This window comes from Podarcis gaigeae, assembly GCF_964106915.1.
Source record: "Podarcis gaigeae genome assembly, chromosome: 5".
NCBI classification, from domain to species: Eukaryota; Metazoa; Chordata; class Lepidosauria; order Squamata; family Lacertidae; genus Podarcis; species Podarcis gaigeae.
The window spans coordinates 49629325-49657193 of record NC_139681.1 but is presented as its reverse complement, the minus strand read 5'-3'; the positions used below and the strand labels follow the sequence as shown (position 1 = coordinate 49657193).

Below are 27869 nucleotides of genomic sequence, written 5' to 3'. Positions count from 1 at the left end.
TCCCTTATAAAGGCATAATAATAATAATAATAATAATAATAATAATAATATTTTATTATTTATACCCCGCCCATCTGGCTGGGTTTCCCCAGCCACAAAGAATGCCAACAGGGAAACATAGGAGTTTAATTTGTTGTTGTTGTTGTTTAAAAACTTATGCTATTTTAAAGGTCCCTGTGGTTTAACAAAGCTGCTAAAGGACCGATGCCGTTTCTAAATATTTACACATTTGTCTATAACAAAGGAAGGTGCATCTGCTATTAGCAGCAGCGTGGAGGAGGCGAGGAGTGTCAGTATCCTGTTCAATGAGTCCCAGCTGGAGACGCCAGAAAACCCAGCTGGCTGAGTGAGTTCTTTACACATCGCGCCCCTAGTATTTATCCCTCGCCTCGCAGCTGCAACAGGGACCAAGTGCACGGCAGCAAGCGATGGTTTTGCTGCTTTCTTCCCGGACCTCCAAGCCAGGCGCTTGCCAAAGTCTGGCAGAGTCGCCTGAGCAGAGCATCCTCCGGGAGCTCCTTGCAAGCGGGGAGCATTTGGTCCAAGGCAGCGGCGAGGTGACGCGGGGAGTAAAAGCGGGGGCTGGGAGAGACGCTTGAGTCGAGTTGGGTGCCTGCTTGGAACAAGTAGCGCCCCAGAGGAGTCTGTTGGGAGCGATAAGGATCTGGCGTGACGTCAGAGAGGAGTCTGGTAAGTGGAGCTGCCCAGAGGCGCTGGGAGCTCTTTCGAGTTCTGCTGGAGAGGACGAGGCAGCGTTTCGCTGAGGCGGAGGGCAGCAGGCAAGCAGCGGCGAGCTCGGGGGACCGCGGCTGGGGAAGCCTCGCCCGCCCAGGAAGGTAAGCGAAGCCCCTGGCGCGCGGGGAGGGAATTTAGGCGGGAAAAGGGAGCAGGCGAGAGAAAAGGCGGGAAAAAAGTGAGGGCGAGCGGCGCGCCCAGAGGGAGAGGCGTGGGGTGGGTCTCACGTGGAGAAGTGAGGGGGCGGGCAGGAAAAAAGGGGTCACGAATGTGAGGCATACTTGGGAGGGAAACGTCGAGATTTAGGCCTTGCAAAGCAGGGGTGGGGGGAAGCTGTGCCCGTGGCTGGACTGGAACACCCATCTCCCTCGACATTTATTTATTCATTGCGCTTATATCCCACCTTTTTCTCCGAGGAGCTCAAGGTGGCGCACGCGGTTCTCTTCCTCCTTCAATCCCCACAACAACCCTGTGAGGCAGGGACTGATCCAGGTTCACTCTGTAACCATTACGCCACACATGCTGGATGGGGTGGCTGATGGGTTTTGGAGTCCAGTAGCATCTGTAGGGCTGCAGTTGCCCCACCCCTGCTGTGTGGGATACTGAGATGGAGCAGGGAAAGTATCTAGTTGGGCAATGGAGGTGACAAAATACTCAAACAAGTATTGAAAAAAGGGCAATAGAAGTGGTCTAGAAGCATTAATCCCAGTAACCTTGGTTGCTGTGGCTGGCTCAAAAATTGATGCTGGCACCTGTGGGTTATTAGCTTTGTAAATTGGCTCCTGTTTCTTGAAGTCCTTAAAGTAAGGGGTGAATGATGTGTTTTCTGCACTAAGGTCAGACCTGAAATTGGGCAAGAGTGCTTCTGAGCATGCACAAAAAACATTTGGCTCACTGCTGGACTTTCAACGCATCTAGGTTTAGGAAGCTGCTTGTAAGTTAGAGTGGCTTCCAAGCTGGTTTAATTGTTGGCAGTTTTATTTCAGCACTTTGTAGGAGAGGACAGTGGAGGAAAACAGGGAGCACAAAGGTAGTGCTCTGAAAGTGCACGCCGAGTTCACTTTATGTGTCTTGTTGTGTAACACAAGCTGTTTTTTGGACAGTGCCAAAGATACATTCAGATTCCATTCTGATGAATGGAGATTTCAGTCATCTACTGTAAACCCGCTATATGACTGGTTCAAAACTAAGGCTTTCTTAGTTAGCAGGGCACACAGTAAATCCATGTAATGAACCTCTACCCAAATGCAATTGCAGAAAAAGAGCAACCAGTCTCTGGTGCAAAAACTGCTTTGTCAGTCAGAAGGGAGTGTAATTGTTGGTCGGCGAGAGTGTATAGCGGGGTTTACATGCATTTGGTAGTTCGCACAATAATACCCCATTGTGTTAATAGCATCCTTACTTTGTGTTCTTTGTGTGATGGACACTTCTCCAACCTGTTGAATCAGACATGATTGTTGAACTACAATTTGCCCTGTTTGCAGGTTAGAAAACAGGAGAGACATATTTTTTCTGAGAGGGGAATTTGAGGGATTGATCAAGGTGGTGCAGGAGTCTTGCTTTGAGGCAAATTTGCCCCTTCCCCATTGTGCTGAGTATCTTGTCCTCACAGCCCAAGTTGCGGCAGTAACGTAGGGATCCCTGGTCTGGAGTTTCGACAAGGTTTTGAGAAGTCAAATGTTAGTAATCCATTATTCCTGTCTGATATCCTGTTTGTTTATGGCCAAACTAGATTAAGCAGTGAAGAATTAGAATGTGAGCATTTTCTAATATGGGAATTGGAACAAAACATAATTCAGAGAGATGTGTTCAGTCCTCTTTGAATGTAGATTTTCTTTTAAAAATGTATATATTTGTAGCATTTGGAGTTCTAGATGTTTATGATTTGAAAGCTAAGCAGAAGATACATACTCACTGGATACTGCTGACCATTCATAGTGCTTTGAGAATATTCTAAATGAAGCTGAAGTGCTTGATGTTCTTTGCCTTGGGAAATATGTGTAGAGGGATTAATTAATACAGAAGTGGAAATGAAACCTGCTGGCTAGAGATATCTTCCATTTATACCAGTTCAGTTAATGCTCATACTGTATTTGAATGCATCTTTATTGCCCTTATTTTAATATGTTTGGGTGCTGGTGCACCTCATTGCTAGTTCTATCTCCACCCTTCCCCACAACCCCTTTAAATCCTACATAATTAGACTTGGCACAGTTTATTTTTTGGTAGTCAGTTTTATGAAAAGGGCAAGTGGCTTTTGTATAGTAAATTAGAATGGTAATGCTGAAACCAATGATGAGAGCTTGGCTGGAATTATCATTTGTTTTCATAGTGATCACAGGAAAACATTGATTTACTTGGCTATTATAAGTAGGTCCCAAGTGCAGAAGCAGCCTCATTGACCCCTCCCTATTATGCCCAGGAATGGAAGAGAAGCAAACATCTCTTACATTTCTGGTGGCAGATTGGAAATCATGTTCTTCCTTAAGAAGGTTGCCTTGAAAACAAAAGTGGATGAGGCATTTTAATTTTGGATTTGTATTAAAATATTATTTTTTATGTTTGTAGTATAAGCCATTACTCAAGGGAAACTAAACCATGGCTTGGAGTGAATTCGGTGTCCTCAGCTGGCTCAGAGAGAGTCGGCAATCCCGGAAACTAATCTTGTTGATTGTCTTCATTGCTCTGCTCTTGGACAACATGTTGCTTACTGTAGTTGGTACGTAGTTTTTTATTCTTTCCTCTTTTTTTTTTTAACAACCATTAAAGGAGGCTAAAATGCTACAATTGCTATGAAAGTGCAATTGATTTCTTTATAAACATAGCTAGCCATTTGTTAGGACATATCACTTAACCATTTCCAGTTACAATTATAACAGTATTGCTTCTGTGGATATCTGCAGGAACCGTCAAATAATGCTTTGAATAAAAAAAAATTCATAAGACAAAAATAGCAATGTAGTTATTTTTTTTAAAAATCTACAGTACTTTCCTTTGTGGTTTCACAAACCAAAATGACAGTGAGGATAGGACTTGAGATGCATGTTTCCTTTAGATAGGCTCTTTTTCATCTTTGAGCTTATGAGACTATTTGGCTTTGCAAAGCTACAGCATTTAGTCATCATAGATTATGAATATGGCCACAGATGGAAAAACTTGCACCACTGCTTGTATTTAATAAGAAATGGCCAGAGAAGTAAACACGACACCCACATTATTTGACTTCAGCAAGGTATGATCAATACCAAAATACTGTTAGGTTGGCATTCAACCTAGTTTTACTCAGAGTAGACTCACTAACATTACTAAACCCATAGTGAAATCTTCTTAAGCTGCCCAGCTCTTGTTTTTGCTGGTCAGCTTATAGGGCCAAGGTTGAAGCAAGTGGTTACTATCATGGAATAACACAAGTTTCCTGCTTTGACTCAGCAGTGGTGAGCTAATTGCTCTGGGTTGTATGTGTATGCCATTACCGAGATGTTATCTTGTGTAATTAGGCGTCAAAAGGCGGGGAGGAATGCATCCACAGTGCTGTAAAGTGAGGAACCTGAGAAAGCCACATAAGAACATGATGCTTGCTGCAGTACATTGCTACCAAGATAAACCATTGTTTATCTTGCTGTCTGAATGTAGCCAATGAAAAGGCATGAAAAATTTCTTTCCATGGCATTGAATACTCACTCAGTAGTGGACAGCATGGTGGGTAAGATGCTTCTGGGAGGGACTAGGTTCCAGGATGCTCCTTGGCAGAATGAAGGCTCTGTTTAAATATAGACCCAAGTGTTTTAATTGTTGTTGCAACCAGTTAATAAAGTGCTTAATCAGAAATTATGTGCTGTAGAAACTTTGCAGATTGCTTTATACTTGTCCTTTAAGTTGGCCTCTTTTCTCAGTGGTTTAAATCCACCATGCTCTATACACGATTTCTTCAGCATTTCAAAATATCATGGAAGTCCATTTTACAAATTCCTTATTGCTGTGCAGTCTAGGTTTACCAAAATAAACTGAAATCCATAAATTATAGAGCTGATGCTCTTCTGTCTTGTATCTCTCCCACTATAACACACACAAACACACATGAAACCTTGAGTGTCAACCTGGATTTAGTTACAGATAGGTAGCCGTGTTGGTCTGCCATAGTCAAAACAAAAAAAATTCCTTCCAGTAGCACCTTAAAGACCAACTAAGTTAGTTCTTGGTATGAGCTTTCGTGTGCATGCACACTTCTTCAGATACACTGAAACAGGGTCTGGTAACTTCTGTTTCAGTGTATCTGAAGAAGTGTGCATGCACACGAAAGCTCATACCAAGAACTAACTTAGTTGGTCTTTAAGGTGCTACTGGAAGGAATTTTTTTTGTTTTAACCTGGATTTAATTCTACTACCAAGTCATGTGTGTGATTGATGTTAAGGAGATTTGCTTTTAAAAAATAATAATCTGACATCTATGGGGTTTTCCCCTAACTATAAACCTAGCTTCGCCTTCATTGTTCAGACTGCCACTTCAACACAGTGAAATAATTTGGAATGAGACTGGCTTAAAAAATGGACTTTCCAAATGTTGATAACATTTGAAGTTGATTATCATATCTTCATTTTCCTGTCTCAGTTGTCTAGATTTCCTAGCTGTTCCAGTTTATACTCCTGTCTTCTCGGTGCTTTGCATCTTCCCCCTCTCCCTGCTTGAAAGCACCGTGTAACTGTTTGGGTAGTTATTTGAATAACACCCTTTTATGGCCGTTTGTGCTCTAACAGGAGCAATACAATGTGTCTGAGTGACACTCTGAAGTGTTTATTTTCCTGTGTGTTTGATGTTATATTCTTGCCAGAGTTGCTATTTTGTTCAGAAATTGAAAAACACCCTTTTGCAAATTTGTTGCTGTATCACTTGACCTTTCACATCTCGACAGAAAGGTTTCCTAAATAAATATAATTGTTGCCACAGTAAATCGATCCAGACATCTGCAAGTCTTGATGCACGTAAATGACTGTTGATTTTGTCACTCATATTTCCTGATAAAACATGCTGCCTCACCTGCTTCTACTATTTTTAGTTCTCGTTTCCTTCCTTTCAATACAGTTAGGATGTAATTAGGATTTTAAATCGCATGCAGAAGTTTAATCTTACCTTTCAGAGTTTAGCTTTATCCTTCCTGCATTATATAAAAGGGAACGAGGTACTAGTGGTGGTAAAGCCAATGTTATATGGGATTCTTCAGCTTTTTTATTGTCAGGAGCATGAGATCATGTAGGAGGCAGGGCCATGGCAAGTTGCTTCTCTGCCTCTTTGGTTACACTTTAAGTCTCTTTGAAATCAATAAAAAATAGCTGTGACTTAGCTCCCAATGAAATCAGTGAGACTTAATTGCAAGTGCTGCGTTTTAGTCTGTATATGTCCTTTATTCTTTAACGTTCAAGCTTTGTGTAAAACAGTTTGAAGAATAAACAAACTTAATAATAAAATAAAGAACAATGAAAATAAAGAACTCTGGTAAAAGGCCTGCAGAAGAGGAATATAGTGTTCCTGATAAAAGATACTGAATGAAACTTGTACTATAAGTACACAATGCTCTCTAGATGTTTACTACAACTGGCAGGTGCTGATGGGAATTGTAAATAAAACAATTCTTAGCATATTGGAACAATTATTGTGATGTGTTGAAGACAATAGCAGTTAGGTGACTTTCAGTATAAACATCTCTTGTTTATATTTTATTCCCCTACTCTTGTAATATTAGTGCTTCTTTTGCCTCAACAAATGAAATATATTTGAGACACAGAAGGACAATTCTTTTATGAAAGGGAAGTGTGTGCATTGCATGCGTCACTTTCATTCTTGATTTTAAATGATTGGAAGTTTATATTGTAATTCATATCAAAAATACCACTGGAGTCTGTGGGGTATACAGGTTAAAACTGTTGATTTGTGTTAGAACTAAAAATCAGTTTAGGCATGGCTTCCACTCACAATTTTCAGCTGTTTGTGCATTCCCAAGCCCTATCCATTTAGAAATGGATTTGAGCATAATCCCACTTCTCTTTTCATCAAAACTTACCCCACTGTTATTTTGCAATAATGTATCATCATGATGCTTATTTATATGCTACTGTTTCAAAGTATACTCAAATTACAACAGTAAATAAAGAATAAATGTGTTCCATAAAAAGCAACATATATTAAATACATCTTTCAAAGTATTTTATACCCACATTATCAAACCAACAAAGAAATTCATCTTAATTACAGTATTATTATTAGCTACATATTTGCACTAAGGTGTCTCAAAGCAATTTACATAATAAAAATTGAAATACTAAATTTTCCTATTCATATGAAAAACATTTAAATCTGTTTCATCAACTATATGGGTCTTTCCCTTCTCCCTGGACCTGCCCTCTCATACATTTAGTACCTAATAACTGGATTACTGGTTGCTGGTGCTCAAGTCTATCCAGAAGCCCTTCCCCCACAATATTTGATAAATTGGCACTCTCTATTTGCCAAACATTGGAAAAAATTTTGGGAACTTTATAGTTTAGTTTCCTTGCATTTTAGAGAAATGAACTTTGCATTGAAAATGGATGCCATGCAGAACTTTGTTGAGCCTTGTTGCAAATTCTCCTGACCGTATGGAAAAGAGTAGGGGAGAGAGGTTGAATTTCCATCGTTTTAGAAAGTAGCGGCACCTATGTTTTCCCCAAAGATGGAGGTAAGTTAAGAGGATGCCTAAGGTGTCAGTGTTTCAGGTTGCATGAGAACTTCCTGCACATTTTTTGTAAGGATCACAGCTTATGATTCAGTTATAACTTATGTACTCTTCCATGATTTCTGGCAATAAGTACTGTATAACCTGAAAGCTTACATAATCTTCTTGTACTTTGATCCAGCAAAGTTATAACATTTATATGTGTTTTGGTAGTGGTATTTGTATATTTCCTTATATAATATTTTTTCTGTTTGCTTTTTCAGTGCCAATTATTCCCAGTTACTTGTACAGCATTACACACCAAAAAAATGCAACTGAAATCCAAACTATTAGGCCGGAGACATCTACATCAAGCCTGAATAGTTTTCAAAGTATCTTCTCCTATTATGACAACTCCACAATGATTACTGGAAATCATTCTGAAGGGACAAGACCAGGAGATTTTTATCACGCTTGGACAGAGCAAATGGTGGTAAATATGACTAAGGCATCACCATCCTCTGACTGCCCCAAGGAAGACAAAGACCTGCTAAATGAAAATGTCCAAGTTGGTTTGTTGTTTGCTTCCAAAGCAACTGTGCAGCTGCTTACTAACCCTTTTATAGGGCCAATGACAAATAGGTATGCTCTATCTCTTACGCACTAAAGTGGCATTTAATACTGATCTGCCAGTTTATATATCAGCATTTCTGAGTGAGGTTTGCCTTTTTCCTTTAATCATTTGCATTATGTGTATGTTTTCATTGATTGCTCACATTAATGGATTGCTCTTACTAAAATATATATCTGAATAGTAAATCTCCTCTAAGCCTGCAATATTTTTTAAATAACGGGCTTCTATTGGTTATGTTAAATAATTTTAACATCTCCTTCCTTCTGTATTCTTTGAATAGCACTTGTTTATGAAGGCTTTTGTAGAAAGAATGAACCTCTTTTATACCAGGGTAAATACCAGCATGTGTGAAGTAGAAATACGTAACAGTGGTTGTTATACTTGTAAATTTTTTGAATATTTATTTTTGTCTTCAGAACTTTTCAGGATTATTTCATACAACTACAAAATATGAAATTGTAAGATTGAAGAGCTTCTGAAGGTTTTGGATTTTTACATCTCAGAATAATATATATAATCTAAATCTAAATCTAAATCTAAATCATGATGATATTTGTAACCTATTCATCCGACTGGGTTGCACTGGCCACTCTGAGCAGCTTCCAGCATATTCCAAAATGCAATAAAACAGTATCTCATACAAACAGGCCACCATCCTGCTTGGTTAATTAAAAACTAGTTGGAAGTCTGGGAGTGAGGGACCAAGACCCCCAATTTCAGCAGGTGCCAATGTCCTCAGCCTAGGGGAATTTGTATCACAGGTCACAGGCTGGTCAACTCAGTAGCAGAAATTGGTTGCAGGCTGTGCAGCTATCTATTCTGCTAAGGCCAATTGTGTTGCCACAGTAAGTTGCTTTATGGATTCAGAGGCAATAGGCATGCTTGAGTGAGGAAAGCAGGTTTTATTAAAGCACAAAAAGCATATAACTGAAGAATGCACACTTACCGTAATGGATCACAGTTTAAACAGACTAAATAAGGCATATTACTGATAGCTAAGCAGAGCTAAAAATCTATAATAGTGTATCTCATGCCCTTTCTGCTGCTGGGGAAATCCTTGAACTCACAGAACATTCTCCATGTTGGATTCCACCCAGTGTCACAATCCTATGTTTCTGAACATCAAAGTCAAAAGCACAAAAAATAGGGGTAGAAGCAAAAGCTAACAACAATATTGTGATCCACTCCCACAGAGTGCTTAGCAACTGCTCCACCTACTGATTACGGTGGCATTTCCTGGTGATACATCCTCATTAGCCATGCATGAAAGACACCAATAAACAAAGAGCAATGAGTGGAATTCCAGGATGATGTTCCACTCACACATACTATCATACACAATGCACAATCATGTTATGAAGAAAAGGCCATAACATGTCTGTCAGAGCTTCAGTTGGCCCATTAATTAGGAGATCTGTATGTAATACCTTTATGGAACCATCATCTTCCTTTCCCAAGAAGGATTCAAGTCCTGATGCAATACCAAGGATCCCCACAAAGACAGCATGAAGAACATTGCATACATCACATTTGTATTGGTATCCATGTGAAATTGTCCCGAAACAGAGAACACTAAAGATCTGGGATGAAATGAACTATCAATCTGCCCTACTCCACTTTTCTTTTTGCTTTTTATACACACTACATTTAAAGCACATTCAAAGTGCATTCTTATCCTCAAATAATTCTGGGCACTGTTGTTTAAATTGGTGGAAATGTAACTCATGGGGTCAGCTGCAATGCCCAGAATTATTTGACTGAAAATGTACTTTGAATGTGCTTCCCTGCTATAGTGTGTACACAACTTTAGTCTGGCAGCCAGATCCACAGAACATGTGGGGTTTGCTCATCATATGTATGCATGTTCTTCCATGTTGTGAAACTGTCCAGACTGCTGGTGATTGCAAATGGAAAAGGGCACATGGCTCTTGCACCATTTAATAGTTGTTTAGAAGATACAATTTCAACAGGTGTTGCTTGAATGACAAGCTGTGCCTGCCTCTACTCAACTTCCCTCTTCTACACAACTATTAAAGGTGAAGAAGTCCTATCTTCTCTTTCACCTGGCTACTCTATGTGCAGACAGAACTCTTGGAACATTGAATCTGTGTTTAATTTTTATAATATTCTACTTTTTAAATGTATCTTTGTAGAAGAGATTTCAAAATATTAAGCTGTTTAGAAGTGCTTTTAAGTAAATATGATGCAAGTGAAACAGATTGTTAGTGTTTCTGCAGATGGAAAATGTGTGATAGGTAAAGGGACTCCTGACTGTTAGGTCCAGTCGTGGACGACTCTGGGGTTGCGGCGCTCATCTCGCTTTATTGGCCGAGGGAGCCGGTGTACAGCTTCCGGGTCATGTGGCCAGCATGACTAAGCCGCTTCTGGAAAACCAGAGCAGTGCACAGAAACAGCATTTACCTTCCTGCTGGAGCAGTACCTATTTATCTACTTGCACTTTGACGTGCTTTCGAACTGCTAGGTGGGCAGGATCAGGGACTGAACAACGAGAGCTCACCCCATTGCGGTGATTCGAACCGCCAACCTTCTGATCGGCAAGCCCTAGGCTCTGTGGTTTAGACCACAGCGCCACCCACATATGATAGGTGTATCACAGACAGAGTTTTGGAACAATGTGATATCTGAGCTGCAAAGCTGGCTTTCACTTATAGACCACTTGGAGGATTGAATCGTGTAACAGCTGTGCAGCTAACTATGCACAACTAATAGAACTGTGCTATTACCATGTGCTAATACCATGTATTATAAAGTAGAATTAGACACTTGTTGCAAGTATATTATTTTTCCACATTATTTCATTGCAAGAAAATAAATCTATAAATGGTTTAACGTTTAAACCATTCTTTTTAATGTACATTCTCATTACCAGTCAGTTCTGTGATACTGGATCCATCTTTTCACACAGTCTTGGCAATTTATACATACATTGCTAGTCACTGCCTGCTTTCTATCAGCCTAACAATGCACACTTTTCTGGAGATCAGTACTTTCTTTTAGCTGGAGACATACCTTTTTAAACATGTTGGATTCTGAGCTGCTCCACTTTTGCCCCTCCTGAATGACAAACTAAGCATTGTATCAGAGCATTATGAAGAGAAATGTGCTGATCCAAAGCCTCCAATCTACCAGAATAATTGGTGGCTTAGAGTGGAAGTAGCCATTACCCAAAGCAGATGCTGCCAAGAAATTAACCAAGCCAGTGTGGTGCACTGGTTAATGTGTTGGACTAGGATTGGGAGATCACCGTTCATATCCTAGCTCAGCCATAAAGCTTATTGGGTGACCTTTGTCCTGTCATAGGGTTGTTGTGTGGATGAAAGGTACATCATATAGAGCATATTAGAGGAAAGTTGGGATATAAATTTAATATAATAGATAAAATGAAATCTAAACATAATTTTCTGCCTCTTGCTCCACAATATATGACAGTTGTGGTTGGCATGGTGGGGCAGAGATACTTACCTGATCTAGAAGGTAACTTGTTGCTGCTTGCCAGGTAAGGTTGGCACAGTGCAAATGCACCAGCAGAGTCAATTTGGTGCTCCTGCTGGTGCATTTGCACTGCAATGCCCTTCTCAGTGCCTTACCCCACCCCGCCTCCCCTAGTAAGCAGTGGTGACTTGCCTGCTGGGAGATCAGGTAAGTGCCTCTACCCCTTGACACTATCTGCTAGAAATGTGTTGATAACTGCCCTGTTGATAACTAGTGGCATTTAGGACTTAGTGAATGGTCCAATAGCACCTGATGCTTTAGTATTTGTTACAGCTAAATAGTAAGGCCCAATGGAGAGACCACAGAGAGGTCCATGTAACTGAATTTTCTAAAGCAGCTTTCTAGTGAAATAAGTCTTTTAAAGTATGTTAAGATGCAGGAAAGCATAAACAGCAAGCCAAAAAATTGTGTTGGTTTTGTTTTCCAGAATAGGCTATCAGATTCCCATGTTTGCTGGCTTCTGCATCATGTTTGTCTCAACAATTAGTAAGTGCATTTCCTCCCCTGCCCATGTCACCAAAAATTATTATATTATATTATATTGGAGATGGAGGGGTGGACGGATAGGAAATACACAAATGGGGAGACTAGTTTAAAGCATGCATGAGTGTACTGAGGAACTTCCCTGCTTATATTGTTCCATAACAGTATAGTATGGACATGATCATTCCTTGCTTCAATTTGGGTGGTGTTGCTTGGTGCCTAAAATATTTGCTTTTCTTGTCCAGTCCAAAATGTTGAATCAGCAGCACTATTTACAACCTAACATAGTCAGTGGGAAGAGAAGACTGGCATTTCCACTTTGCCCGCCTTCCTTTGCTAGTTTACAAGCAGCCGCAGAATAATTAAAGAGGAAACTCTATGCTCTTCTGCTCATCCATCTGCATGTTTCCTTGTGCTGTATCCATGTTCTTATGGAGGTTTGACGTTAGCTTGGCTCTTCCTGTGCTATTTTCAGCAAAGCACTTCTGCCAGCAAGTGTGAACTGTATCTGGTATGGGACACTTCCTGTGGTGTGTTTTTTATGGTAAATGCATTGTGAAATGCCTTTACAAGATCCTGGATCAATCTAGTTCAGTTTAATACAGTTGTGTTGGTGTGTTCTGTCTTTTCCACAGTGTTTGCCTTTTCAGAAAGCTATAAGTTACTATTTATAGCAAGATCTCTTCAAGGAGTCGGATCTTCTTGTTCTTCTGTAGCTGGTAGGTATTCATATGCACTTCATGATATAGATTGGTGGTTGCTAGATCTGTCATTTTGAGCAATCAACATATTCTTGACTCTGTCGTTTTAGCTAAGTATTTCTTTAGTTAAAATAATTTTTACTTTCATTTACTTCCTCTATTTAATCAGATAAATTTTGTCCATCTAGCTTTTTGCTGTTTACAGATAAGCTTAAATGGTCTAATGACCCCATTATTGTTGCTTTTTAAAATAATTATTGCATAATTTTCTTTTGCTTTAAAAGTTTTAAAATTCAGTTTTATAGGTCAGATGATATTAATATATTTTGTGTGAGGTAGGATACGTTTTACTGCAGGTCTTCTTGGCTCTTGGGATTCCTTTTCCTTCTCATTTGGGTGTTCTATTTTCAACAAGCTTGCTAAGTTTAGCTTTTTTTGTGAACAAACGAAGCATGTTCTTGTGCTTCATATGTACCTTGCCATTCATATCACTGTGTGATTTCCTGTCTGATTTTCACACTGAGAAAAATCATCAGTACTGACTTGTCCTTTTCGTTTACTGCTTATGCAGGTATGGGTATGCTGGCCAGTGTGTATACTGATGATGAAGAAAGAGGCAATGCAATGGGGATTGCCTTGGGAGGCATGGCTATGGGGGTATTAGGTTAGTATGAGGAAATTCATTGAAAAAGAATGTGTGGTCCCCTCCCACAAGTTCTATCTCTTTCATACACTGATGCCTTTATGTACCTACACTGCAATAAATGCATAATTTAAAATGTTCTAATCAACAGCGGCTAATGGGGGTGGTGTTGGTGGAGGAGGCAGTCCCCATCCCAGCAGGGGTAGTGCTGCTGCCATCAGGACACCACTGCCTTTGCCTTCTCTGCTGTTTCTAGTAAATTAGTATGAGTTTCCATATTGGTACAGATTGGAGAAGATATACCTGAGGCGCTGTGTAATCTTAATTATTTCTGCTGTATATCATTTAATTGAGTCATTTGCTTCAGGATTGTTCCTTTCTGCTAAGTGTCAAATATTTCAGTTATTAATATACAGGTATCTCTTTGCCCTCCCTCTGTCTCATAAAGTCATTTTAGTGACATAGCTAAAATATGCTAGAACAAGATCTGCTTGTTCAGTGCCACTTCCCCTCTCTCCTCTTCTGTGTCCCTGGAGGAGGGTTGTGTGAACTCCCAAAACAGGTTTGGTGGAGGGGGATGGAATACAGTTGTATCTTGGTCATTGAACGCCCTGGAACTCGGACATTTTGGCTCTCGTATGATCAAAATCCTGAAGTGACTGTTGCAGTTTTCAAATGTTCTTTTGGAAGCCGAATGTACGACAGGGCTTCCACGGCTTCTGATTGGTTGCAGGAGCTTCCTGCAGCCAATCAGAAGCCACACTTTGGAAGTCGAACGGACGTCCAGAATGGATTCCATTCGACTTCCAAGGTATAACTGTAGTCCTGTTGCATAAGTGGACCTCATTCATTGTGTACATACCCCACTTAGAAGTATGTTGAATTCCACCCTAAGAAATGTGTAAATGATTTTTTTTTGGTAGTGGGACCGCCTTTTGGAAGTGTAATGTATGAATTTGTTGGGAAGACAGCACCTTTCCTGGTGTTAGCAGCATTGGCTCTTTTAGATGGTGGTAAGTAAAATTCCCATATCTATGACATGACCAATAGCTTTGAATTGTGACATTGTCACCTACTTTTATTTTTGAAAAATACTCCAACATTATGATTTCTTTTCCTGCAGCAATACAATTGCTAATTCTGCAACCATCCAGGATACAACCAGAAGTAAGTAGTTCAACAATTGTTTTTTTTTTTAATGCTTGTATTACACTTTCCCTAAAACTGAGGTTATTTATCTGTTGATAGAGTCAGAAAGGAGCATCGCTGCTGACACTCTTGAGGGATCCATACATCATAATTGCTGCAGGTATTTGCAGTTATTGCACACTTGCATTTATTTGTTGTGGTCATTTCTGATCTGTATTGGGTAGTCTGTGGGAAGGATCACTTAGTCCAACTAAGGAAGGATCACTTGAGCTGCACGCACCAGCATGCAGCTTGTGCACATTATGGTTAATAATAATAATAATAATAATAATAATAATAATAATAATAATAATATCTTTATTGTCATTGCCACCTCTCAGGGACAACGAAATTACTTGGCTGCTCCATCCACCCAGATAGGGCACTCCACTTAAAATCAGAACAACTATAAAAACACTAATTAAAACAATATAATATAATACAGTAAGGAAGATTAGATGACTTCAAAGTCCAGGTTTCCCATTCAGGGCCGAGATCGCTCTGGAGAAGAAGCTGTTCTTGAGACGGCTCGTTCTTGTCATCATCGTCCTGTATCTCCGTCCCGACGGCAGGAGCTCGAAGAGACAGTGACCAGGATGCGATGGATCTTTTACTATGTCCAGTGCCTTCCTATGGCACCTTGTGGCATAAATCTGCTCTAAGGTGGAGAGTGGGCAGCCAACAATGCTCTCTGCTGCCTTAACAACTCTGCACAACACCATCCTGTCCTGGGTAGTACAGCTTCCGTACCACACACATAAGCCATAAGTGAGCACGCTCTCAATGGCACAGTGATAGAAGGCAAGCAGCAGTTTCTGCGGAAGATGGTTTTTCCTTAGGATTCTTAAAAAGTACAGTCTCTGCTGCGCCTTCTTCACAAGCCCCCTTGTGTTGACACTCCAGGACAGATCCTCTTGTAATTCAATACCCAAAAATCTGAACGTTGTTACCCTCTCCACACAGACCCCATCAATCAGAAGTGGCTGGACATTGCTCTTCTGTCTCCTGAAGTCCACCACAAGCTCCTTTGTCTTCCTTGTATTTATGAGCAAGTTGTTAGCTCTGCACCACTGTCAGCCGCTCCACCTCATCTCTATAGTCCGTTTCACCCTCCCTTTCAGAGATGAGCCCAATCACGGTTGTGTCATCTGCAAATTTGACAACCCTATTACTAGGGTGAGCAGCGACACAATCGTACGTGTAGAGAATATAAAGGAGCGGACTAAGTACGCATCCCTGTGGTGTTCCTGTGTTAGTCTTAAGTGTATTAGAGGTATAAGGGCCCAACCGAACCCTCTGGGTGCGGTCCGACAGAAAGGCCGATATCCACCCACAAAGTGATAACGGGAGCCCCAGATCTTCCAGTTTAGACACCAGACGTTGTGGTAGAATGGTATTAAATGCCGAGCTGAAATCTAAAAAAAGCAGTCTGGCATAACACCCCCCCCCCCCCCGCTGCTCCAAATGTGCAAGAACGGCATGGAGGGCAATCGCCACAGCGTCCTCTGTCGATCTTTTCGTTTTATAAGCAAATTGGAATGTGTCCAGTCCCTCTGGTAAACAGGCAATGACATAATTTCGTACCAGCTTTTCAAAGCACTTCATGATTATAGGTGTGAGTGCTACTGGACGAAAGTCATTCAGATCTTCCGGGTTAGATTTTTTTGCTATTGGAACGATAGTAGAGGACTTTAGGCAGGATGGAACAATAGCCTGGGCTAGGGATCGATTTAAAATCCCAGTGAAAACTCCTGCTAGTTGGTCTGCACAGTCTCTCAGTACCCTTCCAGCTACCCCATCTGGCCCTGTGGCCTTCCTTGGGTTGATTCCCTTCAGCACCTTCCTCATCTCTTCTTTTTCCACAGAGACTACCACATTCCTTTGTACTGATGATGACGATGGTGGTGATGGTGGCAAAGCCTTCACAGGGAGTGGTGGTGGTGGTGGTGGTAAAGCCTCAGCAGGTGTTGCTGCAGATGTTGCTTCAAAACGGGCAAAAAAGGCATTCAGATCCTCTGCGAGGGATGCCCCTCCCTCGTCTGCCAGGGAATCCTTGATTATAGTTAAAACTATAATGTGAACAAACAGCCAGTGTTGTTTTCAGGTATTCAGTTGTGATAGAAGGACAAATCTACTACCTTGTGCTCATAGACATGAGTTTTTCAGGTGGAGATTATAGTGGAAAGATTACATTAGACATAACATTTTATCTTTGTAAGAACAGCACTGAACTATTGCTTCTTGCCCTCAGGATCACAGCACTAGTGAGACCACAATATTGTTTTAGGGATTCTTCATACAGAGTCTAATGCAACTTGGCATATTTGAACAAAGAATGACAGCAGTGGTCATTTTTTTTGTTGAACTGTGTTACAAGAGGAGAGCCTTTTCCTAGGAGAAATAATTTATCCGTGATTTAAAACAAATTAGACTTGAATTTTAAAGATAACAAGCTCATTTAGCTGTAAATGGCTGCAGCATGAGTCTGTTGTATTTTTTAATTGTGATCGAAAGGGTATAAACATGTTTTGAAGGTACATTCAGCACTGAATGTGCTGTTCGACAAAGTGGAGTGGCAGTTTGTAGATTCAGGGCTTCTTTACATAAGACAAACATCCTAGATTTCCAGGTAGGAAAAATTGCATGAATATAGTGTGTGCATGATGATTCCACACTGCCTGCTTTGTCACATGTACATATTGTAATCCATAATGATGGGGCATTAGTATGATATATTGCTATGGCAAAATAAACCCATGTGCGTTTTGTTGCACACGGCATAGTACATCAAGAATATATCAAATAGTCCAAAGTTGAAATTCAGATATGTATTGACAAATGCTGTTTAGCCTATGTCCCTTACATGGAATATCACATTTTCTTTTGGATATATTAGATGCACTCAATATATTGGGACATTGTCCTGTTAAACATTTGATTAGCTGGGATCTGGCATCCTGTTAAATTAGTGGTGACCATTTCATCACAGGCTAAGCAGCAGAGAGTAAGGCAGCCCACATATATGCATCATCATATACATAGAATTAGTGTGATCTTTGTCAGCTTTTTATCATGAAGAATAATCCTTAATTAAGATTAATTTGGGTGTGTACTTAGAGTACTGACAATGGAGTCCTATTCATGTTTTCTGTGGAAGTAAGTCCTCCTGTCTTGAATATGGTTTACTCCCTAGTAAGTATGTTTAGGACTGCATCCTGAATCTGCTTATGTTTTGCACGCATGCAAGTTCATAATATACCATATAGTGAATGTCATCCACAAGTATATGCACATGTACCAAAGTGTGCATTTGAATCCACTCTTAGTTCTCATTAGCTTTATCTCTCCAGGCAACAATTCTATTTTATTACAAGTGATCAATTCGCTGGAGCCTGTCTTTGCATGCAGGGGAAGTCCTTAACTGCCAGATGTATCACTCTGCTTTCCTTTGGACCACATTAGTGAGGCTGAGAGGGGGGTATTGTCATCTGGGCAGCCCAGGACCTCCATACACACTGCCCAGACTTGCACCTTGGGAAGGTCACTTTGGTCTGACTTCACCCCTGGAGGTGCACTCCATTGTCTCTTGAGACAAATGGATGCCAACAAGTGATCGACGCTTCAGTTCCCATAGGGATGAAAGGGACGAAAGGCAATTCAACTAACTAAATGTTCTGGTGGATGGATTAATGTTAGCACAATGAGACTTCCCCCCCTTATCAACCTCAAATCTGCTCCAGAGAGTTGGTGGGACCCCAATAACAGATTTAGGAGACGCATGAGGGGGAGCATGCTCCATTGCAAATGAGCTGCCAAAAAGTTCACATTAGTACTACATTGAATACAACTGAAAGTCTTCGGTGTTCTTCTTTTATTCTGCTTCAAGTACCTGAGGAATAGGTTTTTAACAAATCTGTGTCCAACAAAGTAAACTGTTTCTGAACAAAATTAGAAGTATATTTTCAGATTAATTGTTTTGTTACAACCGGAGCATGTGAACCAGGTGCAATAGAATTATTGGCAAATCTCCTATTGATAACTGTGTTGCTCCTACTAGAGTTCACTTTCACAGTATCATCACATACTGAAATATTTTGTCTTTCTATTCTGAAATGCAATGAAAATAGGTAAATCTTTTGGGTGGTTTTTTTTTTGGGGGGGATAACGGGACTATATATGAAATTACAGATTAAATGACTTTCCTCCCACACTAGTAATTTAGAAGTAATCAGTGTTGTATTATTTGACAAGCAAGTCTTCAAAAGACGTTTTGTTTCTGTAAGTGTTGCTTTTTCGAGCTGTTGATTGGAATTTAAGTGAAACAATTCCAGCAATTTGTTTTCCATCTCTTTTCAAGGATCAATATGTTTTTCAAATATGGCAATTGCTATGCTGGAACCAGCTTTGCCCATCTGGATGATGGAGACAATGTGTTCTAGAAAATGGCAACTCGGTAAAGTGTTTTCTTTCATTTATTGTATTTCTAATCCTGAGAATGTTTGTGATTGCCATCTCAGATCATATGACAAATGGTAACATTTTTTAAAAAATGTGTCTCTAGACAATTGAGTGAATACTGTAGATTGCTGGTATGCCATTATATAGTTTATAATCAAGGGACACCTTGGTACCTATTTATTGGGGAGGCAATGGAAGACAGGAGTGCCTGGCATGCTCTGGTCCATGGGGTCATGAAGAGTCGGACATGACTAAACGACTAAACAACAACATCCTGATTTCAATGAGAGGTTATATGATGCTGTCATTGAGCATTCATTTTGGTTGGTTTGATATGCATTGTTGCATCAAGCAATTGTTAACCTACACAAATATCTGTGTGTCTTTCTCCCTTCTTTTCCCCAAGTAACTCCTTTACATTCCACCTGTTTTTCAGCACACCCCACCCCTGGTTGTGTCAGCTTTCTGTGTGCACCGAGCATGTTCATTCTTCATTGGGCTGGTTTATTCCTCTTCCCTACTTTAGTGTTTGTTCCAAAGGTGTTTTTTTTTGGGGGGGGGGTTGTACTTCTGTAGATCTCTAGATATCCTGTTCTTGTGCATGAGTGATATGGTTTTGGCTACAGAAAGGTGAACCGCTGAAGTCTTTTGAGTTTGGTGTTGGTATATATGGTATTTTACATTTATCATAACCCAAGTTCAGTATAGGAAAAGAGAATATGCATGATCAAAGTTATTACATATGTATCCTGTCTTTTCTCCAAGAAGCTCAGGGCAATGTGTTGGGAGTTTTACCCATTTCATCCTTATAAGTAACCTGCTGTTTTCTGGGGGTGAGGAAGGAGAGGGGCTGAGCCTCACATGATGACATGGAACCTCATTGCTGTCCCACGTCCAGGCTGTCAGATGTTTGCCTGCCTTCTGCCCCCCCCCCCTTCACTCTGGCTGGCATGAGCAGCAGGGCTACAGATGCAATTTGTCCCCTCTGTTTGAATAAATTCTGCCCCGTCCAGGTCTGGATTGCAATACTCTTAATCTTAATTCATCTCCTTTTAACACAGTTTATTATTGTGTTTAATTTGGAAGCTACCTTTCTTTTGTTTTATACACACACACACACACTACTTCACTTATGCACAGATACTGGTGTCCAATAGCAAGTATTATTTTTTAAATATAACAATGGTCTAAATTTGATGGATAATCTTGCTAGATCAAACAAAAGGCTTGAAACAAACCGGATATTAATTTTTTTTGGTTCAGGCTGAAGACCTTCATTAGATATGTTCTAATCAAAACTGCTGTGTCTGAACTTATTGCTTTTCCCAATGCTTCACAGAAACCAGTGTTGATAAGATAACCCGTTCATATTTTTCAGGCGTTGCTTTTATTCCTGCCAGTGTCTCTTATCTGATTGGAACTAATATTTTTGGGGTCCTTGCACACAAAATGGGACGGTATGCTGAATTTAAACATTATCTAATTCCTTAACACAGTTGTACAGTATTTTCTATTCTTTCAGTGTTCCTTCAGGTAGCTGCATTATGAGAAACAAACTGCAGCTTTCATGATAAATAAATTAACCTGCTGCTTTATTTTAAAGTTAATATTTTAGTAGTAATTGTAGCAGAAATGCTGAAGCAAAAGCATGTTTAGTGCCTACGTTTCTTGGTGTCTAAAAGATAATGTTTCTTCTTTCATAGGTGGCTTTGTGCTCTAATTGGGATGGTGATAGTGGGAATAAGCATTTTGTGTGTGAGTAAAAGTTGATACTTTGAAGAGCAAATTCTGTTATTTCTATAACTTCTATAATTTACTGATGGTTCTATCCTTTTGGTGTGCGTATTTGTAGATGTAAATTGGGGGAGGGTATTTGGGATTCAGTGATGACACTAACTTTCTTCAATCTTAATTTGAATGTAATCCCCTGAAGGGTGCTATAGCATTCATGCTTTTTTGGTTTCATGCATGAGAATATGGAGAAGAGAGCTGCGAGAAGATTCTATTATATTTGTTTTTTTATCTGGGCTGTCTTTATTTGTGGTTGCACACAGTCTCCTCATTTACAGCAGCGTCACTATGGCTGATTAGCTTCTTTTAACTTGAACCTAAACTGTTATGGGTTATTAGATGTTTCATGTTTAATGCTAGTAGGGAGCAATCATATGCTGCTTGGGAGGACAGCTGAAGGGCCCTAATGAACTGTGGACCTCTGTGGGTGGGTGGAATGAATGAATGAATGGTGTGGCATGATGTCCCTGGTGTGGCAGGAAAAAGCTGCCAGTGGTAGGGCCAGGATCAGGACACGTTTGGGGAGTGCCAGGTGAGGCTGTGAATCTTCATGATCCAATTCCCTCATTTCCCCAAAATCCCACTTTTAAAAGGCTCGAGCTGAAGCTGGCATAGTTAATTCCCTTCCATTGCCCATAATATGAAGAGTGCAGGAAAATGATACCCTGGCCAATGCACCCTTCTCCTTGCACCCTGCCCTTTGATCGCTGTATGTCAGAACTTACTGACTACAGAGCATAATATTAATAACATTTTTGTATTTATGCCCCACCCATCTGGCTGGGTTTCCCCAGCTACTTTGGATGGCTTACAGAATCTATAAAACATAATAAAGCATCAAACATTAAAAACTTCCCTATACAGGGCTGCCTTCAGGTGTCTTCTAAAAGTTGTATAGTTCTGTTATCTCCTTGACACCTGAAGGGAGGGTGTTCCACAGGGAGGGTGCCACTAACGAGAAGGCCCTCTGCCTGGTTCCCTGTAACTTTGCTTCTCGCAGTGAGGGAACCAGCAGAAGACCCTTCAGTGTCTGGGCTGAGCGATGGGGGTGGAGATGCTCCTTCGGGTATACTGGACCGAAGCCGTTTAGGGCTTTAAAAGTTAGCTCCAACACTTTGAATTGTGCTTGAAAACGCACTGGGAGCCAATGAAGATCCTTTAGGATCGGTGTTATATGGTCCTGGTGGCTACTCCCAGTCACTAGTCTAGCTGCCGCATTCTGGATTAGTTGTAATTTCTGAGTCACCTTCAAAGGTGTCACCATGTAGAGCACATTGCAGTAGTCCAAGTGGGAGATAACCAGAGCATGCACTACTCTGGCAAGACAGTCTGTGGGTAAGTAGGGTCTCAGCCAGTGTATGAGGAGGAGCTGGTAGACAGCTGCTCTGGATATAAGATTGTGATTAGGGATCCCCTCAGTATTTGAAGACTTAGTGAGCTACTGGTATGTGAAGAGTTTTCATGAGGGTAAGCAAGAGAGATTTCAAATATAATTGTTCAGTGAAAGCAGTACAATAAACAATAAGCAGAAATCTAATAGATCAGAAAGCTAATGGATCAGATTAAAGCTAATAGATCAGATGAAAGAAACACTCACCAGTAATTAAATGAAGGTCATATGATACAATCTAGTAAGCAGCTTGATGTTTGATTTTGAATGTTTGCTTTTCTTTTTTCAGGTGCCACTTGCTAGAAATATATATGGACTCATAGCACCAAATTTTGGGGTTGGTTTTGCCATTGGTAAGGAAAACACAAAATACTTGTTTCTGTTTTTTGATGTATTCTATTTTTTTGTGAGTCGCTCAGAGAATGTATGTTATTGAGTGGCATATACTGTACAAATACTAAGTAAGTGAAACTGTAGCTGGGAATTTGATTTAGTGGTTGAAAGTATGACTTCAAAGTTATATACAGGATCACATTTGAATGTTATCTTAATAGGCATGGGCATAGCCAATGGGGGCAGGGGGGGGCAGCTGCCCTCCTAGATCAAGTAAAACAATAGAAATAACTAACCAATCACATCGGTTCTGCTCCCCAACAAATACCTCACCTCCCCCACAATAATCCTGGCTCCTCCCATGCTAATAGGGTTAAAAACAATCTGCACTTTAATATATTTGTTAATAGATAGGACTCGGTTTAGATTTCTCTAGATGGGGTGAATGTCCACCTGTGTAATAACTGGGGAGGAGTAGTCCTGCCAGGTGTGCATTCATGTGATCGCATTTCAAGTAAGGGCTGGTGCATATGCACCAGGCTAGTGACTGATAGGAAAAGGGAAGGAAGGGGAAAGTGCTAGGTTAACTTATGGGGATTGCCTCCCATGCTCTGCTGTGTTCTAGATTTTAATGATTCTGTTGCAGCATGTCACTCTAAACAGTAAGGCCCGTAAGTAGACTTTCATGTGTGGCTTTGCTTACCAAACTCCGTATGGATGGATATGCTTAAAAAATCAAGGGAAGCTCTAGACTGTGGATGTGTTGATCCTTTCTGAATTAGGCCTGCTTATTTGGATTTTCTAAGAGATGGTTGCTTTTGGGGGGATGGTGGCTCTGAATTCAGAACCCTTCCCAGCTTTCACTGCTAATGGGTGATCAGCACTGCCGCTCACAGCAGTGGGTGTGGCCCACAGCTTCAGGTGAATAATTATGGCTTGGGCTTTAGCTTCGGGGGGGTGTGTGTCAGAAAACTTAAAATTCTTTGTAATTTATATGACATAAATTTTTAATTTTTTAAATGTAAATTCCCTACTGTTCCTTTCCTTTCAAAGAGCAATTTATGTATTGCTTGAAATGCAACAGGTGAACAGATTCAAGTTTAAGTAATTCAACCAGGTATATTAGCAATCTCATCTTATTTCAAGCAAATGTGTTTAAACTGTGCTGAGAGTAGTAAAGTCATGTAAGTGTCTTTATTATACAGTACAGGAGTTGACAGGTGATGAAATAATTTGATATTTAGAAATTTAGCTTCTTTTGAAGGTTTTAAAAGTTCTCTGAATATCATTTTTTTCCAATTCTGGAGAAAAGGGTCAGAGGGCTGTGCAATATTATAATTGTATAAGGTTTTGTGAAGAGGGTGGTTTTGCATTTGCTGGAAGATCTTGTGTTTAGGATAACGGCACCATCTTAAAATGAAAAAACCCTCATACATTCAAAGATGGTATAAGGAAAATTGAACACAACATATTGGTCATAAAAATGAGCAATTGTCTCACTATTATCTTTTTTTTCACATATTCATGCTTTAAAATAAGTTTTCTAAACTGTGGAAAGAGGAAAAATGAAAGGTCTTTCTCAAAATAGCATTTGTTTTCTCCCTATCTTATAACCAGGGATGGTGGATTCTTCGATGATGCCTATTATGGGTTACCTTGTTGATCTGCGCCATGTTTCAGTCTATGGAAGTGTCTATGCAATTGCAGATGTTGCATTTTGTATGGGATTTGCTTTAGGTAAGAGCTGAATTTGCTTCCTGAAATGCATCTAAGAGTACCAAAAGGATATTACAAAGGTCTTGGAGCAAATGCTGGCAATGCCAGCTGCCTGGTAGGCTGCAGCAATAGTGGGGTTTGCTGCATAGAATATGCAGGTGATAAGGCTGTAGAAGAAGGTATGAAATATCCCTTTTCCATTGGCACTATTAGCTGTATCACACAGTCATGCTGTTCAGTCTCCACACTATTGGGGTAAATATCTACCCAAGTCTCTGTTAGGACAAGGCAATTGCATTGAAAACTCCATCAGCTAGACTCTCTTCTGAACTGATCAATAAGAGTGTTCTGCTTACATACAGAGATAACAGCTTCTTACAGGGATGACAAAGTTGTCACAACCTGGTCAGTAAGGAACAGCAAGAAACTAGCTAGGTTGAAATCAAAACCCCTGACAATTCCATTCATCTACATTCATTTTCTCTCCCACCATCACACTTACTTTCTGTTTACTCTCCAAGAGAGATGTGGCCTTAAGATCTTAGCTGGCCCAGGCCTGTTATAGGCCCAGGCCCTTGCAGACTTCAGACCCATACATTCTGCTTCCACAGATTACAGAAAAAGAGAGGACTCATGAACTGGTATTAATTTGTGGCTACTGGTGGGGGGGCGGGGCGGGAGGAGAATAGAGGGAAGGCAGAATGCCTTCCATTTCTGTAATTATGGGAACTGTTGTCAAGCCTCTTGCTTGGTAATGAAACAAAAGCACTGAACTAGTGGGTAGCTTTAAAATCCATGTTGAATTTGTACTATTTTCACTGGCTTTAAAAGGCATTTAAAAAATGAATAATTTTCCAACACACAGGTTTTCAAGCATACCGTATATTTGTTAATTCTGCTCATACAGTATCTTTTAGGCTAGTTCTTGTTTTTCTTATGTATGTACCCTAAGACTTTTTCTTTCTTTCTTTTTTTTAAAAAAATGTGTTTCCCAAAGGTCCATCTGCTGGTGGTGCCATTGCAAAGGCAATTGGATTCCCATGGCTCATGACCATTATAGGAATCGTTGACATCCTCTTCGCTCCTCTGTGTTTGTTTTTGCGCAGCCCTCCTGCCAAGGAAGAAAAAATTGTAAGCACAAAGTTTTTCTTGCTTTGTTGTATTTCAATTCTGATATATTTTAGTACATAAGCAAATAGAGAAACGAATTATTTTGTAATGTTCTATTTCATTAGCTGAAATCAGTTTTTTGTATTGAGTGGGGTAACTTGGTTTGCACAAGACAAAAAAAAATACAAAGCTGGCTTATCTTTGGAAACCAGCAGTAACAAAGTTACTATATTTTGGGTGAAGTTTGAATTAACAGTGCATGTTAGACACCTGGTTTTCTTTGATGTGTGAGGCTTTGCTACATTGATGCTGGAATTCAAGTAACTGTGAAGAGTTCACATGGAAGGGTATTTGAGACGACTAACACCTTCTCTGAACCCTCATGCTAACAAATTGTGTCAAAAACCTGAGGCAACTTTAGGAACAGTGGAATGTCTTGAGAACCTTCAGGCATCTGATTTCAGTGTGAGAGCCCTCAGGGTTGCTGCAGTGCATGCACAGAAGCTAGGAGATACTTGGTCCCAGTTCTAAGCCATCTGTTGCTGAAAGCAATAAAATGCTTAACAGATTACTAATGCACAGCTTTGTTCTTTTGCAGGCAATACTTATGGACCATAACTGTCACTATAAAACCAAAATGTATACGCAGAACAACATCCAGTCACATCCAATAGGCGATAATGAAGAAGAATCAGAAAGTGATGAGTAATTTCTGAAAGCCGTATCAAGTAGTTTAATGTATACAAGTGTTTCCTGTGGAACATCTCATCAAGACGTTTTAGTTGTACTGTACTTTTAATGGTAAAATAGTAAACAAGAAAAAGCCAAAGGTAGCTTTATTTATTGCCCTTGATTATGAAGCAGATTACCTACTGCCTTATAAAAGGAGAAGGGAAGCTTTTATAGGAGTTTGCTACAGTGTCAAGAATTTGTGCATTTCACATTATGCACTATATTTTTGATTAAATTAGTAGTGTAAATCTAAATCCAGATCTATGCCTTTAAAATGTCCATTCATTAACACTTTGCTTATTCCACCATTTTCTCTATTTGACTGATCAGCAGCAGAGAGTGCCTGAAACTAACAATGATAAATTATCTGATTGGACACTACATAAAAAAATGAAAATGTTGCATTTGTTAAATAGCTTTCCTTGAAGCCATGAAATAGAATATGTAATTCCCCTCATTATATGCATTTCCCCATTATTCCTAGAGGAAAAAATCATTGAAAAATAAAATATGGAAATTGTGAAGGATACATTTAATTGAACTCTTTATTATCAGATAGTAGGCACTAAACCAAAAATGGCTGTATATTTTGCTTGCCAACACATTTGTGCAACTTAGGTGGAAAAAATCTATCTGTATAGAAATATTGATTCACAGTGCATTATATGATTTAAATTTCAGGCAAGTGTTACTAGGTGCACACCATAAATTAAATCTAAATTGTGTCAGACACTTACAGATGCATAATACTCGCAGATGGACAATCCCTCCCATATAACATAAGAGAAGACAGTTTAGACAAATATATGACACTAGAAGCAAGACTGGTCGATGTCTGAACAGTTTCACGTAGTCGATTTGAAACTTCTCAACAATTTGGATGAAATTGTTTTTTCTTTCTTATTTTTATTTCTTAAAGCTTTATTTTGATTTTTAATTGAGTTGCAAGACACAAATGTCTCCTGGGGGACCTGTGTGTCTGCCCAAATAATATAAATCTAAGAGCTATCAATTAGGTAGTAAAATTTTCACTCTTGGCTGGCCCTCGGGCATGAGGAGACTACAGAAACAGAGCCTTAGAAAGTATTCCTGCTCTGGGCAGAGTAACTTGCAGCAAGGGGATTTGGAGAGACGAGGACTGTGTAGATTGCTATATGGGAGGAATGTAATACCCCTGCCTCTTCTAATTGGTAGGCAACTCAGCAGTCCATTGAGCCCTACAACAGTGTTGTCCTTCATTTGGACCTGAGCTCATGAAAGGATGTGTGGTGTCCTTAGTTGTGAAAATAGAATTCCAACAAATGATAGACCATGTATCAATATCAAATATTTAGTGTCATGTACTTGTCATGCTGTTTGTAAAACATGATCTCTGTGCCTTCTTTCATTTATCAACAGATGGTTTGTGTCTTAAAGCAGACACTTTGTTTACATATTTTTGTAAGTGTATATATTGGTCAAAATTAGAGATGCTGTAGATTAATTATTGTTGTTAATTATGCAGAAAAGTAACAACTTGGAATGTTATCATTTCTTGGAAAACCCCCAAAATAAATGGTGGACAATTTGATGTTGTTTTGCTACAAGTGATGTACAGATTAGTAGAATGACTCCAACATTGTCTTCTAGGAAGAAAATAGGCTTATTATATCATCATGCTGTTGCACTCTTGCTGTAACAGCTCTTGATATGATCATACGAGAGCTTAGGGGAAGCTGTTTCAAACCACACTTGTTCCTGCATGCTGTTTCCATAT

The 27869-nt window shown here is 39.9% G+C and overlaps 1 protein-coding gene across 5 annotated transcripts; it reads left to right on the top strand.

Moving 5' to 3' along the window:
* Positions 1–479: 479 nt before the first annotated feature.
* SLC18A2 (solute carrier family 18 member A2) lies at positions 480–27680 on the top strand. 5 transcript variants are annotated; one of them, XM_083741414.1, is made up of 16 exons: positions 480–690; positions 3304–3454; positions 7706–8063; positions 11996–12054; positions 12687–12770; positions 13324–13416; positions 14319–14408; positions 14519–14562; positions 14644–14704; positions 18941–19036; positions 20420–20498; positions 20745–20796; positions 22512–22575; positions 24173–24292; positions 25269–25402; positions 25980–27680. In XM_083741414.1, exons 2-16 carry the CDS (start codon positions 3334–3336, stop codon positions 26088–26090), a joined length of 1566 nt encoding a protein of 521 aa, XP_083597540.1. In that variant the 5' UTR covers positions 480–690; positions 3304–3333; the 3' UTR covers positions 26091–27680. The 5 variants fall into 5 exon arrangements, with proteins under 5 accessions (XP_083597540.1, XP_083597539.1, XP_083597541.1 ...); XM_083741413.1 differs by having other exon boundaries at positions 678–836; XM_083741415.1 differs by lacking the exon at positions 480–690 and adding an exon at positions 900–951.
* Positions 27681–27869: the final 189 nt, after the last annotated feature.

Excerpts from the sequence above, each read along its gene's own strand:
- SLC18A2 (XM_083741414.1), top strand. The coding sequence starts at position 3,334 with ATGGCTTGGAGTGAATTCGGTGTCCTCAGCTGGCTCAGAGAGAGTCGG. Across the intron at positions 14,563-14,643 it reads CATCCAGGATACAACCAGAA|AGTCAGAAAGGAGCATCGCT; the intron begins GTAAGTAGTTCA and ends ATCTGTTGATAG. Across the intron at positions 20,797-22,511 it reads TGGGAATAAGCATTTTGTGT|GTGCCACTTGCTAGAAATAT; the intron begins GTGAGTAAAAGT and ends TTCTTTTTTCAG.